The 16094-nt window shown below is 38.7% G+C and overlaps 1 protein-coding gene across 2 annotated transcripts in view; it reads left to right on the top strand.

The window, feature by feature from the left end:
* fibcd1b (fibrinogen C domain containing 1b) overlaps positions 1 to 16094 on the top strand; it is a 135265-nt gene that overhangs the window by 32208 nt on the left and 86963 nt on the right. For both annotated transcript variants that reach the window (XM_085168652.1, XM_085168651.1), the window contains one exon: positions 4542 to 5021. In XM_085168652.1, coding sequence (XP_085024778.1) covers positions 4542 to 5021 — 480 coding nt within the window. The remainder of the gene's footprint in view (positions 1 to 4541; positions 5022 to 16094) is intronic.

The following is a 16094-nucleotide window of genomic DNA, read 5'->3' as shown; positions in this document are numbered from 1 at the left end:
CCAGCAACAGAGGAGCAATAAGACAGACTCAATAAGACTGAATTAGATTAATAACACTTAATAAGACACAGAGTTGAATGTTAGATAGCAAGCACTTAGATGTAGAAAAAAGTTCTTATATAAATGTGTGTGAATGACACATGTTATATGAAGTGCTCTGAGTGCTCAGAATAGAAAAGCACTATGTAAGAACCAGCTCATTTACCATAAATGAACTGGTAAACACAAAAGTAGGGATTCCTAAAAAAAAATAGGATTATTGTAGGACAGCAATTTAATGGCAACGTAACATAGGCATGTTCTTTTATAGAAACCAGTTGGCAGCTAGTTAGGAGTCTCTCCACATTTATATATTAGATGCCAATTATATGCATAATTGGCATATTAATGCCAATTATGCATTAGCCTTAATTTTTCAAGGCTAAATTATTATTACAGATTTGATCATTGTCTAGTTACGGTTCAACATGCATGAAACACATCTACTCCTCTGTGTTCTGAATATGTTTTAATGTATAGAGGTCTGCCTGTCAGCATAACTATGACTATCATATATCTTTTCCATTCTACGTTAATAATCAGTGTGCTAGACATGAATATTTAGTGTAGTGCCAGTGATAGCTTCCACTGATGTCTTGGCCCGCTAGCGATAGTACTCAGGCAAACCGTTCTAATGTTACATTGCTGTCATTCTGCAGAGCAAGGCCATTATATACATTATGTACGACACAGACACCCCTCTGCACACACATCCATACACACAGCCAAACCCAGTGAGTTAAAATCACTGAGCCGCACCTCATACAAACTGGAAAAAAGAGAAACACTGTTTTGATATGTAAGGAAAGATTTTACGGTATATTCTAAGTATAGTCATAAGGCCTACATGTTGAATTAGAGCAAACAAAAAAAATGCTATGTGCAGCATTACTCTCCTGGAGCTCTTTTCTATGATGATGTATATGGGTGAAAAAATAAAGCAATGCTCCAGTTTTTTTATGTTCTTTTTCCCAAAAAAGCATTATGGTCAAATTATGTAGGTCTCTATGCAACTATATGTCCATGTGCATATATGCAGTGAACATTAAGTGGCATAAATGCGTGTAGTGTATCTAGTGTCTAGTTGGACATTACAGTATGCAGTGTGTTGCAAAATATTACATATTAGGACAAAATTATGATAAAAAATTATCTGGTCATCACCAGCTCTTAAATTAGATAACAACAGAAGACACATTATACTGTCTCATTACTTATTTAACTAAAAAAAAGTAATTTTGAAAAATTAGTACACCAGAAGATTCAGAACTTTTAGCAACAGTAACTAGATGGCTTTAGTCTGTCACATCATTGTGGAGGAATTTGAGCCCATTCATTATTACAATGTTGTCTGACTTTATTGAGGTTTGTTGGCATTCATTTATGCACAGCTCTCTTAGGGCCCTGCTATCCGGTCGTTAAGTGATGACGTGACGAATCCTACTTCCGGGCCTAAAGTAGTCTGCGTTTAATATGGCGTTTGTGTTGTTAACATGTTTAATGTTTTGTATTTTCTTGTATTTAATCTCAAAAAGCTCCTAAAACAGTCAGTGATCACTGTTGACCTCCCTCGGCTTTTATTACCGCTAATCATTTATTTAAGCTCAGTTTTTAAAACCTTACGATGTAACCAGCCCATGCAGCAGTATATGAATGACTAACCTCGTATTGTGGATGGATTATCTCAGTTGTTCTCCTAGCTGAAGTTTGGTCCTTTTACAGCATCCTGCCATGCGATTACATTTGTTCCTGACCACCGAGAACACTCACGTTAACTTTTATCGAGTGGAAAAAAGTTAGCTTGTTTATATTATGCTAACATAGCTGTGTCGCTAGCGGTCTCGTAGCACATCATTATATACCAGCTAGCCAAACTTCAGTAACCCTACAAACGTCACTGCTGTTTAGTTTTCTGTCTTCATTTATGTTGGAAGTGATAACAGAGCTGTACGTTTTAATTTGTTTCCAAAACCCCGCAGTCAGGACATGCTATATTGTATTTAGATAGAAGCTAGCGAGCTAACTTCCTGCTAACTTCTAACTCCATTAAATGTCATAAATTCTGTTTTCATGGATGCCTGGATGTTAAACTCAATTGTTACACCTGGTAGAGCAGAACGCTGATCATTTTATTAAAGATGAAAGACTTTAGACAGTTTTTCAACTCTCAGTAATGCCATAGTGATCTTTGATATATGGATCTGCAGCGGAGTTTAGGCCCAGACACGGCTAGTGACGTCAGACTTAACGACCGGATAGAAGTTCAGTCAAGTTTAGGTCTGGTCTTTGACATCTTGGTTCTGTTCTTTTTCAGCCATTTCGCTGTAGATTTGCTGGTGTCTTGGAAATATTATTATTATTGTCCTGTTGCACAACCCACTTTTGCCCAAGTTTTTTTGTCACACAGAAGCTCCCACATTTGACTCTAGAATATGTGTGAGTTCAAGGTCAACTCAGGGACTGCAAAGTGCTCAGGTCCTGTGGCTAAAAAAAATAGCCCAAATCAACATGCCTCCACCACCATGCTTGACAGCTGGCTTGATGTGTTTGTGCTGACATGCTGTGTTTGGTTTTTGCCAAACATATTGGTGTGCATTAAAGCCAAATATTTCCACTTTCATCTTGTGTGTCCAAAGGAAACAGCTTTGCAAATTTAACCTTTTTTTTTTCTAATTGTATTGTCATGAGCATTATAATTTATTGAGCTAACTGAGGCTTAAAAAGTCTGAGATGTAGCGCTTTGGTTTTTTGTGGTCCTTTGGAAATAGGCTCATTACCTTCTCAAACAAATGGGGAGGATATAAGACTGTAATGAAGTAGCAACTGTTTCTTAAAGATCATTGCTAATGTCTTTCTTCCTTGGCTTTGTGTTAAAACACCTGAATGCTTCAGACCCACAAAACTGCTGCTTTTACTCAGGTGCTCACACTTTTTGATGATCAGTTAATCAAGTGTATTTGATTAGCAGCACCTGATTGCTTCTTACTCTCTTAAAGCAGTAAAGGTGTTTTTGTTTTTTTCAGTTCCTGCATTTTGGCTTATTTTTGGTTAAATAAATAATGACATAGTGAAATATGTCACATGTTGTTCATCTGAGAGTGTCTTTTTTCCCATTTCAAAATCTGCTAAGGACTTTTTTATTTTGTCCCAATGTGTAAAATCTTACTATTGAAAGAGGGTGTACTTTCTTTTTACCATACCTGTACACCAGTTATCATTACATCTGTACAGCAACCCATTTAAAAAAAATTAACACAGGAGAGTTTTTGCAGCGACAGTGATCACACACATGTGAATGGTATCTCAAAAACAAAAGCCACATTAAGGTGCTTTAGTAAGCAATGATTCATGAAATTTCACTACATGTAATCAACAGATTCTACTGGAGACAGGAATTAAAAAGAAAATAATAAAATAAGCCAAGTGCGGTTGAAGTAGTCATATTGATTGTGTGTCTTGTGTGCTTCAGGTTTTCAAAATTGGCATCCCATGTACACCTGCACATATCTAGGCAGTAACAACGTTTTATGTCTTCTATCCAAAGACTGTGGGTAAACAAAGTTGATAGGAGTGCTTCCTGCACAACACAATTTATTTTCCTCACATTAAAAGAACTGTAAACCTCTCTCGTAAAGCAGGCCATTAGCTGTCTACTAGTTTGCTTCGCGGTGCTTTGTACAGCCAATTTACATATTAATGTGCTCACTCTCACTTTCACATGCTAACATAAAACAAAGCCCACATACAGTCATTGAGAACAAAAAAATACAGATTGTAGAAAATAAAAAACAAAAATCACTTAGACATCAACTGGTGATTCATTTGTTCGAAAGATATTGGGGAGCTAGGAATTATTAATCATTCATATAGGCGGGCCATAGTGCTTTCTCCTATCCATTGCTTAACCTAAGTGGAAAATGGGCCTGGATCCTAAAGGGCCATCATAAAAAAAAACATTTTATAGCCCAATTATTGAAGACTATGTTACCGGTACAGTTCCTCCATTTTTTTCTCGAAGTGGTTTCTGCTCATTTATTTGCATTCGACTGGCCGTCCACATCGCCTTTGCTTTACTCTTTCTCAGTAGCTCCCATTTCTTCATGTTTTCTTGTTTTCCTCGCCATGTCAGAACTGAAAAGAAGGAGCTCTCAGGTCCCTGAGTGGTTTCCAGACATGTATGAGGCTAGTATCCTCCCCCACACTGCATCACCACTCCAATGATAAGCAGGGTCTTTGGATAGAAATTGTCTCTTTGAGTTTTAATAAGGCCGACAGTTGATGGGATCTACTTTTTTTTTTGCTGCATAAATAATTCAAAACTACACTTTATCACGGAAATATGGTTACATTACTTAAAACTATGGCCCCGGTGATTGAAGAAAGTCATTTCCTTTTGAATAACTCAGCTTTTTTTATGTCATTTTTGGTGTAATTGCATTTACTTTTCTAAAACATACCTTTTCTCTGCCTCCCTTTCTCCCTCTCTTCTTTCTGACTTACAGAGGATGAGCTGCAGCTACCTGCTCTGCACTATCCTTCTCTTCGTGGCTGTATTGCTGGCTGTCACTGTAACTGGCACCATCCTTTTCATGAATCACTATCAGGCTCCACCCATGTCTGATGGCCTACCCCACATTTCTACCAACCAGGATGAAGCCAATGCCCTGGTCACTGTTGAGAGAGGCGATGGCTCTCGCATTAACATCTTTATTGACCCCAACTGTCCGGATTACAACAGTAACTTTATGCGACTGGAGGGTGTGCAGACCTCATTGCTCCACTCACTGACCGACCACGACTCCGACTTGAAGTCTGTGAAAGGACAGGATCGGGCTCTGCTTGTCAGTCTGGCTGAGGAGGTGGCCAAGCTGTCAGCCCACGCAGGTCAACTGAAAATGGACTATGAATCTCTACGCAGGGGGCAGAGCAGCCTCGGGCAAGACCTTAACACACTGCAAACGGAACAGGGACGCCTCATACAGGTGAGACGCATAAGCAGAGAAACATTCCTTATACCTTAGTGTGATGTAAAGATCAATATCTCTTTCATCACAGCTTTTAGTTGAAGTATAAATATATGAAACCATCCAGAGCAGTAGGCATCTTCAATTTTTTTGTACTTATTTTGGCACATAGAAGAGTAGAAAGGGTTTTATTTCTTAAGAAGAAAGCGAAATTCACGCAGTTTGTGGGAAAACTATCAGTTTTGATTGTTTGTTTGGTTGTTGTTGTTGTTTTCTTAATCAATGAACCAATTTGCGAACTGTATTTAAAGCAATGCTCCTAAACCCTTGGGCAACACCCAAGTCCTGACTTTAAGTACTGTACTGAGGTGTTCAAGGACTGGATTGTGACACACCTATCAATATGTATCGATTGTGACACCACCTTCAGGAGCGTGTGACAGCATTGGACTTTCTGGTGTTATTTAGTTACTTCCTTTTCTCGACTAGAGAATCCAAACACCATCACTGACTAATCAAATGCCAAGTAGACTGTGTCAATTTCTTTTTAGACTGTTAAAGCCAAATAACAGCTAATTTGAAGTGCAAATAGGGCTCATGTTCCACTGGGTACAACTCGCTCACTGTAGTGTTTGAAGACGAGGTCACGGGGGGAGGAAAATGCCCATCATGGTTCAAGAAACAGCAAACACATTTGCACATTAATGCAGTAAAACAACATGATGTTTCCCAATGTGTACGTCAGACTGAGCATTGGATGTAAACATAATTAGACACCTTTTAGTTTCGACTGTCCACATTGATTTATTGATGATACATTTCCCAAATGTGCGTGGAGAATCTTCACACTACATGGTCTTTTAATTTTGGCCCATCAGGCTCAGTCTCTCTACTCTGCAGTAAATAGATTTCATAGCTGCCAGCCATATAGCTCAAACTACTGAATTCATTCTCCTTCTGCCAGTCCCCTTTCTTTTTCTTTTTTTCTTTCTTTTCTTTTTCTTTTTTTTTTTTGTTAAGCCAGACCTTTAAAGCTCACAGATCAACATTGTATAAAAATCACCCAGAAACCCCCTAGATGAGTCTGCTCTGGACCTGTTGGCTAAGAAAACATGGGTGCTGATTGAGCACACAAAGAGAACGGAAAACGGTCCATTGCCTTTGCTCCTGTTAATTTCTGGTGTGGGTGGCATCGTGCAGTGGGTACTGAGGCTAAGTGGAGGTGGTACTAGCAGCTTAGACACTCCAAGTGATTGATTTCCTCTTTGGAAGCAAGGCATGTGGTGCGCACATCCGCTGTTTCTGCCTGACACTGTGGTGTGACTATGTGATCTATGGGCCACCTGTGGCCAAGATGTCTGATTTATACGATGACACAGAGCTGACTGTGCCAGTGTTAGTAATGGCTCTGTGTGCACTGCAAGCCCCCTGAAGAACAGTTTCACCCAGCTACACAGGGAGAGGCCCTTCCACATCACCTGATGTACAGGGAAATGTGATTGCAGCGGGTTTAGGACCAATCTTTTTCGATCATTGAAAAACTGACATTCATTTTTCACAGTAAGTGCTTGCAGCCTCAAATAGAAAGGTACGCCAAAGCCCCCGTATTTGCATCCAAATAAATCACTGTGATGGGAAGGGCTCGTGAAATATAGGGATATGGCAATGAGGCAATACATCCAGCTCATGGTCAGGTTCCAGCACGAGCAGAACACAGGCGGTACTTCTCGTTAGTTCAATTTTCTTTGCTTAATTTGAAAAACGTAGCTAAATTTGACAGCGTTTACTGTGCTGCAGTGTTACTCTAATCTAAAAACTTTAATTGGGAATTTAAGATTTAGAATTGTGAGCAATGACGTTTTGACCACCTGATAATGAATGCACATATCCATAACACTTTGTTCATTAGCCCATGTTCACATTTTAGATAACTGATTATTTAGATGTGCGTGCATAACAGGCTGCTAGCATAACACACCTGGAGCAAGAGCAGATGAACTACAAGCGAGGCAGTCGAAAACTCTGCAGTTCTGCCTCTGAACACTTTTGCTGGATGTTTTGACAGATTTCTCATGTTCCCACCTTTACAAGCAAAAGACCTGTTGCATTTGTGACAACACTGTCGGCATCGACTCTAGCAAAGTGCAACCGCACTTTTGAGCATTTCATTCTCTCCTCCATCTGCACAAAGACCAGGATCTGTGTGGTATGTGCGAGACAGAGCTCCCCTCGCCCCTCATATGCAGGCTCTGAGAGAGATAAAGAGACAACTGTCCTCGGGATAGGGAACAGGGGAAATGCCTTGGATTAATGGCTTAATCAGTAACAGAGGAGGTCAGATAAAATGTGAAAGATAACTTTTATGTACCAATAGTAAATCTATTTTCTTAATTTTTTTCAGTATTGAAAATAATACAGATAACATTGGAGCTTACTGATACTTAAATCATTTTGCCCTGGAGCCTGTTTAATATCAGATTTCAGTACCCATTCATCAGATTTCAGTACCCATATTTGATCAGCAACACATATTTGTGTTGCTGATCAAATACAGTTGTTAGGATAGAATGCCACTGTTTCTGTTGTTTTTAGGCACAAATAATCCTGGTATCCTGTTAAATTAACACTCTCTATTAATGTTACAGACAGGCAGGAATGATAATGTTAGCTGCCAAGGCTCCAATGTTAACATTATTGTTTTATTACTGAGCTGTAGCCTTTGGCAGCTACCTTAATGATAAAAGACAGCTAATGTTACTGTCAGGTAATTGCGAATGGTGAAATTAGTAAAATTAACGTGTCCGGCAGCCAGGTTAACGTTAATGATAACTATTTAATACTTCAGTGTTGTTGAAATGGGAGCTTTACTGACCTCTCAGAATTCCTCATGAAGAGTAACTCAGTGTTATGAGCCTCAGCTACTTCAGCTGCTAGTGAGGGGAGGGGCTGTGCGCCTCACTGCCCACAGTGGTGCTATGTGAAGTTGTCCGTTAGCTGGAGGAAGAGAAGACTATCATAAATTAGTATCTAAACTGGTCGTCCATTAGTATCTGAAGGGTGATTTTTCTTTGACAACCCAGTTGCTTACTTGTTCAGAGTACGGCAGTGAGTATTCATTTGGTAAATATTTAAGGGCCATGAACAGAACCCTGGTGGACTCCAGTTTGCTTCATTGCTGAAATTCACATATGCAGTGAGGTGATGCCTATAACTTCTAGCTACAGCTTCATTCAGACACATGTGATTTATTACTTTCATTGGTGTGGCCTCACCAGCCTCAATGCTATGATGTTATAACAAGCCAGAATGAATACTGTCAGAAAGGTTACATTTCTATTTAGGCCTTTATTACACATACACATAAAGGTGTCACACCAAATTACTTATCTGTAGGTTTAAGCTTTACGTACTAAAAAATATAACTATAGCGCTTAATATTCTTGCACCCTTTTCTCAAGCGCCAACTCGCTGATTTTGCCTTCTGTCATTTATATAACATAGTTGTAAGCTGTAACTGAAGATTACACTTCTGGTTACCGCAGGGACCAAAGGTCAAGCTAACTTTTTAGTTCTTATTGTAAATTACCCAAGTCCCAAAGCACTCCAGTCCAACACCCTCACACTACTGCAGTGTAGATCTTTATTTCCTATGAAGTGTTCTTACCGTCAGGGGTTGTCTCCATTAATCTTTTTTTTGTATTAAGTTAGAACCTGTCAGCAGCGGTATGAATTACATTAAACATTTTTAATGTATTTTATTTTTAGATCTGACCAGCAGTGGCAGCCCTGTGCATAAGCATAAGCTATGATGTACAAAGTAACCATAAAAACTGAAGGCTATGGCCCATTAACAGAACTCCAGCACCCACAAAATGAGCCTAAATATAATGTTTGGCACAATATATGACTGCAGAAACTCAATGAGGAAAAAGCAACAAGGAAGAGTATGATTTGCTGATATCCTTGAACCACAGGTCACAGTTTAAACTGAATTATGTGCTTGTGGAATTTTAATGTTGTTGACAAGCAAAACTCACTATCTGTCACAATCTGGTTGTAGGAACTCAGGCACGGAGCGGTTAGACGTCTCCAAAAAACAGTTTATTTACAGCACCAGTGCACAGTATATAGGGAATCCAAAACTCCAGGGAATCACAGGGTAGCTCTCTCACACTCGCTCACGTCTTCTCGCCCACACTCACACACGTTCACACGGCAGGGAGGTCACAGGTCCGGGGAGGAAGGTCTGAAGCAGAAGAGAAGGGAAGTCACAAACTAATCACGAATCTCAAATTACTAAGCACAAGTTCACAGGAGCTGCGAGAAACACTAACGTCAGTAGTACAATCATCCAGCGACGAGAGGATCTGTGTTCCAGCCTCAAATAGGGCTCCCGGTGATGACAGGTGATTGTTGTCAGGTGTGTGGGCCAAGGGCGGGAGCCCACAGTGAGCTCCGCCCAGGCAGAGAGGGAGAGAGAGAGAGAGAGAGAACCAAAACAGCACATGTAGCCTTGTGGGGCCGGCTGGGCAGGCACGGAGACCATGACACTATCTCTGATAATGATCAAAAAAAAAAAAACAATGAGGAAAAAGCAACAAGGAAGAGTATGACTTGCTGATATCCTTGAACCACAGGTCACAGTTTAAACTGAATTATGTGCCTGTGGAATTTTAATGTTGTTGACAAGCAAAACTCACTATCTCTGATAAGGATCTCGGGCCAAACTACTGCTAGTGTAGAAAACCGTATTGCTCAAGATGTTCATTAAAGTTGATGCAAGTACTGTAAATAGCTGAGGAGTTTAATATTTTCTGCCAGAAATAAGATTTAAAGAGCTTGAAAACCTAAAGCCTCAGTCACAATCAGTAAAACTAAGACTAGTAATTCGTTGGTTATTGATTGCAGAAGGCTGCCAGCTGTCGTTGGATCAAATCAGCTACAAAGAAGGCGCCATACTAAAATCCTCCTTGTGATTTGGTCTCTCACAAATTGCATAGATGACACTTAACTTCTCGTAAACATGCGTTAACTAACAACTGAACTGTAGTGAAATTTGAAAAAAACATAACTTAAACTGGAAATACAAACTGTTTTCTTTCATACTAAAAGTTTTTCTTTTCCTCCTGAAGCCAACACGTTTCATAAAGGAGCAACTTTTACTTTGAAGGCGAAATGGCCTACATTTCCTGCGTCACACTCTTTATAGTTTCACAACTGCTTAGCAAGTAGGTGTGCATATGCATCTTTGCGTCCAGTTTCACTGAGCTACAGCACTACAGCAAGTAACTGGTTCCCACCACTTGTTAACCGGTTGGGGAATACACATTTTCCTAGCAAAAGTTGGTTTCCAGGGGGTCGCTGACTGGTCTCTAAGCCTGTGTGACTGGGGTTATATTAATTTTTTTTTTGCCTATAATAGATTACAGTTACCAACCAGTTTCTTGGCCTGTGTGACTATGCTCTATTGACAGTAGGTATTGATGACTTCATAAAAAAAATCAATTGCAATTAACAGTTTAAAAGGAATAAGGAAAATGTATGTTTTAAGAAATAATTGAAACAATACAAATGCTAAGATAACCTTTATTAGTCTCACACGTGTTAAATTTGTTAATATACCATATTAAGCTTTTAAAAATATCCAAAATACAGTCAGTAACAATAGGTCATTTGCCTCTAACATGAATGGGATCATTTAATTCAGTGGATTAAAATTAGAACTGATGACTGTTTTTGTTAAATATAATATTTTGTAACAAAACACAAGATTGTATTTCAAGGACTGTGGAAAACAACTCTGAGACAGAAATGAAAATGCAGTACTTATTTATGCATGTGTGGGCCTATTTCTCAAGTGAGACTTAGGGCAAGTATAGCAGAGAAATGTTGAAGAGCCATTGCACGTCTTTATTTCATTAACAGTGATTTAATGGCATAGCTGGGCTCTTTGCACTCCACCCCGACAGCAAGCTACATATAAAAAAAATCAAAATCCTTATCAGATATTACTCATATTTGATATGAAAACATCCTGTTTATGTATGATGGCTCTCTCAATCATCAGGGTAATCTTTTATTCATCATTTCTTTGCTTCAGAGGCCTCATATAGCTAGAATTGCTGACTGTTTAATTAAATGGATACCGGATAGGAAGAGGTCGGCCTAATATTTATGAAACAATTTAATACAGCGAATTAAGTCAAGCCCTTGTTGATGGTCAATTTAAGCACTGCTGAATTGCTTTCACATAAGATGTTGCCATATCTGTGAAAAGTATATGTAACTTTTTTCCCCTTAAATCATATAATGATTATTTTAAAACTGCATTTTGTGTTTACATGGGTTATCTTTGTCTAATATTGAAAGTTGTTTAATGATCTGAAATATGTAAGTGTGACAAAGATGCAAAAAAAAAAAATCAGGAAAGGGGACAAGTACTTTTTCACACCGTAAACTCACAGCCCTGTTAACTAAAGATATGTAGTAAGTACACATGTACAATATTATACGCAAGATTACATTAATTTACTTACGCATAAACTTTTAATTGAACATTTGCACACATCATATGCTAACACACTTATTTGCCACACTATAGTATTTTGACAGCCCAAATGGTAGATTGTGAATGCCAGACAATTCACAGACAAGGTATCAACATAAATTACAGCTGACAATGATTATGCGTCTTAGATGTGTTACAGTAAGTTTGAGGTGTTTCCTTTTTCATTGGAAATACTTTGTGAAACCATTTGTATACTACCCCGGTTGTCTGCAAATGAACTGTCACTGATTACGCCGCTTGAGCGCAAAACAAAATCTTAATGTTTTCCTTTTGCATTTTAGACCTGTTTGAAATTATATCTGAGGTTCGGAATAGACAGATATGGCTGAGAGTTTAAATTATTTCCAATTTGCAAAAGGAGAAGAGGGTGACTTTGTGAAGTGAAGATGTCATATTATACAGATGGTGACTAAATGACATTTTGTAATTGCCCTTTCTAGCCCTGCTGTGCCTCTCTGTTCTGTGACTTGGCACCCCAGGAATGAGAACGGACTCTTTATTGTGTTTTCCCACAAACGTTTCAGCAGGTCAGCATTTAAGTTTGCAGTTTTAAGAAACAAAGCATCAGATGAGAGTGGATTTTATCGATGGTGAGAAGCAAAGAAGCTGATTTTGAGTGCGAGTGCACTGCACATTATCGTCTGAATTGTGTTAAGCTCTAAATGGGAACACTTACTAACAATTTGACTTTAACCTTGACTCATGAAACAAGGCTCCATGTGTTGAGTGCTGTGGTGTAACTGATTTTGTAAGACTTTGCAAAGGCTGCCTAATGAGAGGTAATTATTCATGATCCTAATTGATGTGTCAGTCAAGGCTTAGCATTAAGACCACAGACAATCCTCTGTTTTTGGTACGTACAAACAAACACAATTAACTTTTAAAGACAACACCAGTAACAATGTTAAATGTGCACAAAAACAACATTTACAGGGTAACTCAAATCTTTGATAATGTCCCTACCTTTCTCATTTTTAAAATGAATTTTTCTGACCACACAATGGGTTTGTCGTCAAACAATCAAGATGTGCTTGAAGTGCAGACTTACAGCTTTAATTCAAGGGGTTTAACAAAAGTATTCCATTAAACTTTTACATGTTGCTGACATTTTTATATGTAATCCCTCATTTTTAGAGGCTCTAAAGTAACTAGCCCCCCTTCACAAAAGTAAAGAATTGCTTTGCATGAACCCACTGACAGCACCAAATGCTGTGTTTCCTCTGTTGAGATGAACTGCAGCCACTTTCCATTGCTGTGTGTTTGTAGGTCTCTTTGAACTGAACTGAAAAGCATGAGCCATTGGTTTAAGATCAGGTGACTGGCTTGCTTACTGAAGAATATCTCCTTTCTTTGCCTTGAGAAACTCTTGGGGTTGCTTTTGCAATATGCTTTGGGTCATTAACCATTTGCATTGTGAAGCACTGCCTGATCAGTTTTGCAGCATTTGACTGAGCATAGCCCAGTAAACCTTTGACTTTATCCTGCTATTTCTAGAAGCAGTTTCATCATGAATATATTCTAGTCACAGGTTCAATTGGCAACCATACATTTGCATGCTATAAGATTGCCTTCACACCATGTTTGACAGATGATATGGTATGCTTCACATCATTAGATTTTCTTTCCATCCCTATGGGTTCTGCTTCCCATCATTCTGATAGAAGTTTTATTCATCCAAAGACTACACACACTCTTTTAAACATATTCTGGCCATGTCCAATCCGACCTTCTTGACTTGAATATCATAAAAAGGGTTATTCTTAACCGAAGAAACAATTCTGTGACCATGAAATAACGACCTCTCAAGCCTTTTTAAGAATTTGGCTATTTAGCTGTATCTCTGAATTTTTCGCCCTAATGGCCTAACTTCCCTCCCTGTGGTCTCTTTGGACCTCATATTGTACCAGTCACCAGTCACCACATCAAGTTCAAAGCTTTAAATTAATTCTAGCTCTTAATATATAAAGTCTTTGTCTGTCCACACACTCCTTCTAGACAATCAATAGGTGACCAACCAAACTTGCCACACAGGTTCATCTTAGGCCTCTGAAGGTTTTTGTCTACATCAGGTATTATGATACCATCATGCTGCAACTGCTTAGCAGCCAGCTAAAATCACGAATTTTTCAACACTTTATAAAATATAAAAAGGGTCACATCATATCAATTTTACAGCCAACAGTGCAAACAGGCCCAGCAGTACTGTAGCATGGGCATGTACTAGTCTGTTTAATTTGGCATAGGATCATGAGGGACAGACCTTACTTTGCTATGAATCTCCTTGTCACTAAATTCACCAATTGCTTTTCAGCCCCTTTAAAATTGAGGACTGGTATATTTGTTAAACCCCTTAAATTAAAGCTGAAAGTCTGCACGTCGATTGCATCTTGACATTTTATTTCAAATCCACTCTAGTGGTGAACAGAGGCAAAATTACAAGCTGCATCACTGTCGGAGTAAGTACGGACCTGTCCCTGCACTTGCAGTTGTACACATCAAACTGTCTTTCTTGTATCTAGTCTAGGTATAGAGTAAGTGATACCTGTATGGAAGGCATGCGTCTTCTTTTTTTATTTATTTATTTATTTGCTTTTAAATTAAACACAGCATGCTTATACAGATTCAACTGAGGACAATTACTACATTTAGCATTTGTGAACTTATAAGCATGGAAAAAAAGAAGAAAAAAAGGAGAAAAAAGAGGAGGAAAAAAATTATAGCAATATTAACTAAATAAAGAGTAAAATAAAATAAAATAAAATAAGAAAATTCACGCGGGGTGTGAGGCATGAATTATGATCAGTTAATTTTTAAGAATTCTAGAAATGGCTGCCAAATCGTACAAAAACTCGCCAGTTTCCCCTTTCTATCAAATCTTATCTGTTCACCCTGGCCACAGACACCATCTCATTAAGCCACATTTTAAAACACGGGGCCGAAGAAGACTGCCACTGTAAAAGCATACGTTTCTTTGCCACCAGCATACCCATTGTAATTATCTGTTTTTGTGAAAAGGAAAAAGATTCGATTGATGCAAATGATCCAAGTATAGCCAGTGTACCATCAAGTGGCACTTTTTTTCCTAAATTGGTTTGAAAACCATGTAGGAATTTGGCTCCAAAAAGCTTTCAAGACAGGGCAATGCCAAAATAGATGTGCAAGGGAACCTTCACCGATATTACAGCTATCACATAAGTGGGATACAGAATTTTTAGTTTAAGTTTAGAAAAATGTAATCTGTGAATGACTTTAAACTGGATTAATTTATATCTGGCGTTTATTGAGCCTTTCTGAATATTGGACAAACAGTTTGACCATTGGTCCTCAGACAGAGGAACACCGAGGTCTTCAGCCCATGTACTCTTAATTCGATCAGAGTCAACTGGGATTATAAAGCACTTGACAAACTGAGATATCAGATGTTTAAAATCTGCTTTCCGAATTATATCAAAGTAAGTATGACTTAGTGGCTTCAGCGGAAAGTCTAAAAAGTTTCATTGAACAAAAGGCATGCGTCCTCTTTGCACTGACATGGAGGCATGCATGTAAATGTGTCTTTTTGTTTGCAACTTTGTATTGTGTTTGTACGTGGATTAAACCCCCAGTGTCACCGTGATATTATTTCATTTTAGGTTGCTGTGCCTCAGAGGTGTGTCGCATGGTTATTGAGGGCAGGGAATGGCCACTGGGGTTTCTAGCTAATGCAGTTTTAGGACCCAAATATAGCTGCACAGACATACGTTTGATAGAAGATTCTGAATCCCCTATACATGTCTTTGAACACTGCAGGTCTCGGTGTGTGTTTGTGGGTGTGCATGCATGCATTTGGGTACAGGTAAGATGAAAGAGAGGGAATGAGATGACGATTGTGTCCGTGTACAAATAACAGCAAGACTATTTCTCCTGTCTGCACAATATAGTGTGCAGTGTTCTCATATGGAGCTTAAGTCCTGGCTGTGCATACACTTTGGCCAACTAGGGCAATGTGCGAAAACAACCTTTCTGCAATGAAAAGCACATTAAGGGCTGCAGGTAAGGATGTGGCCATGGCAGATCAGAGAGGTTACACTGATCTTTGCAAGTCCTAGCATACACATCCATCAGCATCCTTCCCACAGGGCTCTTTGTGTTTCACAGCATAGTTGATTGCTGGGACGCATTACATCCAGATATTCTGAGTCCAAACCGGAAAAGAGCCAACATGAGCGTGGTAAAATAGTTTGAGTCTTGCATTTAATATATGAATCCCAATTATAGAAATTGGACTGCTATATATATTCAACCATAACATCTAGATCATCCTTGAGCAAACTAAGGAGGAATTTCAAAGTCTGCATATGTAACTTTGATTTTACTTTGGAAAAGTTCAGAGAATATAACATTTTAATTTGGGTTTATGAAGCCACATAGGTGGGTAATTATAAATGCATCTTTCAAAGCTAGACTCTTCAGTCCACTTTGGTAGTGATGAAATTCATAAATCTTCCTTATGTAGCTGTATCTATAGTTGTACTGGCAAATAT

Source organism: Neolamprologus multifasciatus, chromosome 7 (assembly GCF_963576455.1).
Source record: "Neolamprologus multifasciatus chromosome 7, fNeoMul1.2, whole genome shotgun sequence".
NCBI classification, from domain to species: Eukaryota; Metazoa; Chordata; class Actinopteri; order Cichliformes; family Cichlidae; genus Neolamprologus; species Neolamprologus multifasciatus.
This window is presented reverse-complemented; position numbering and strand designations above follow the sequence as displayed.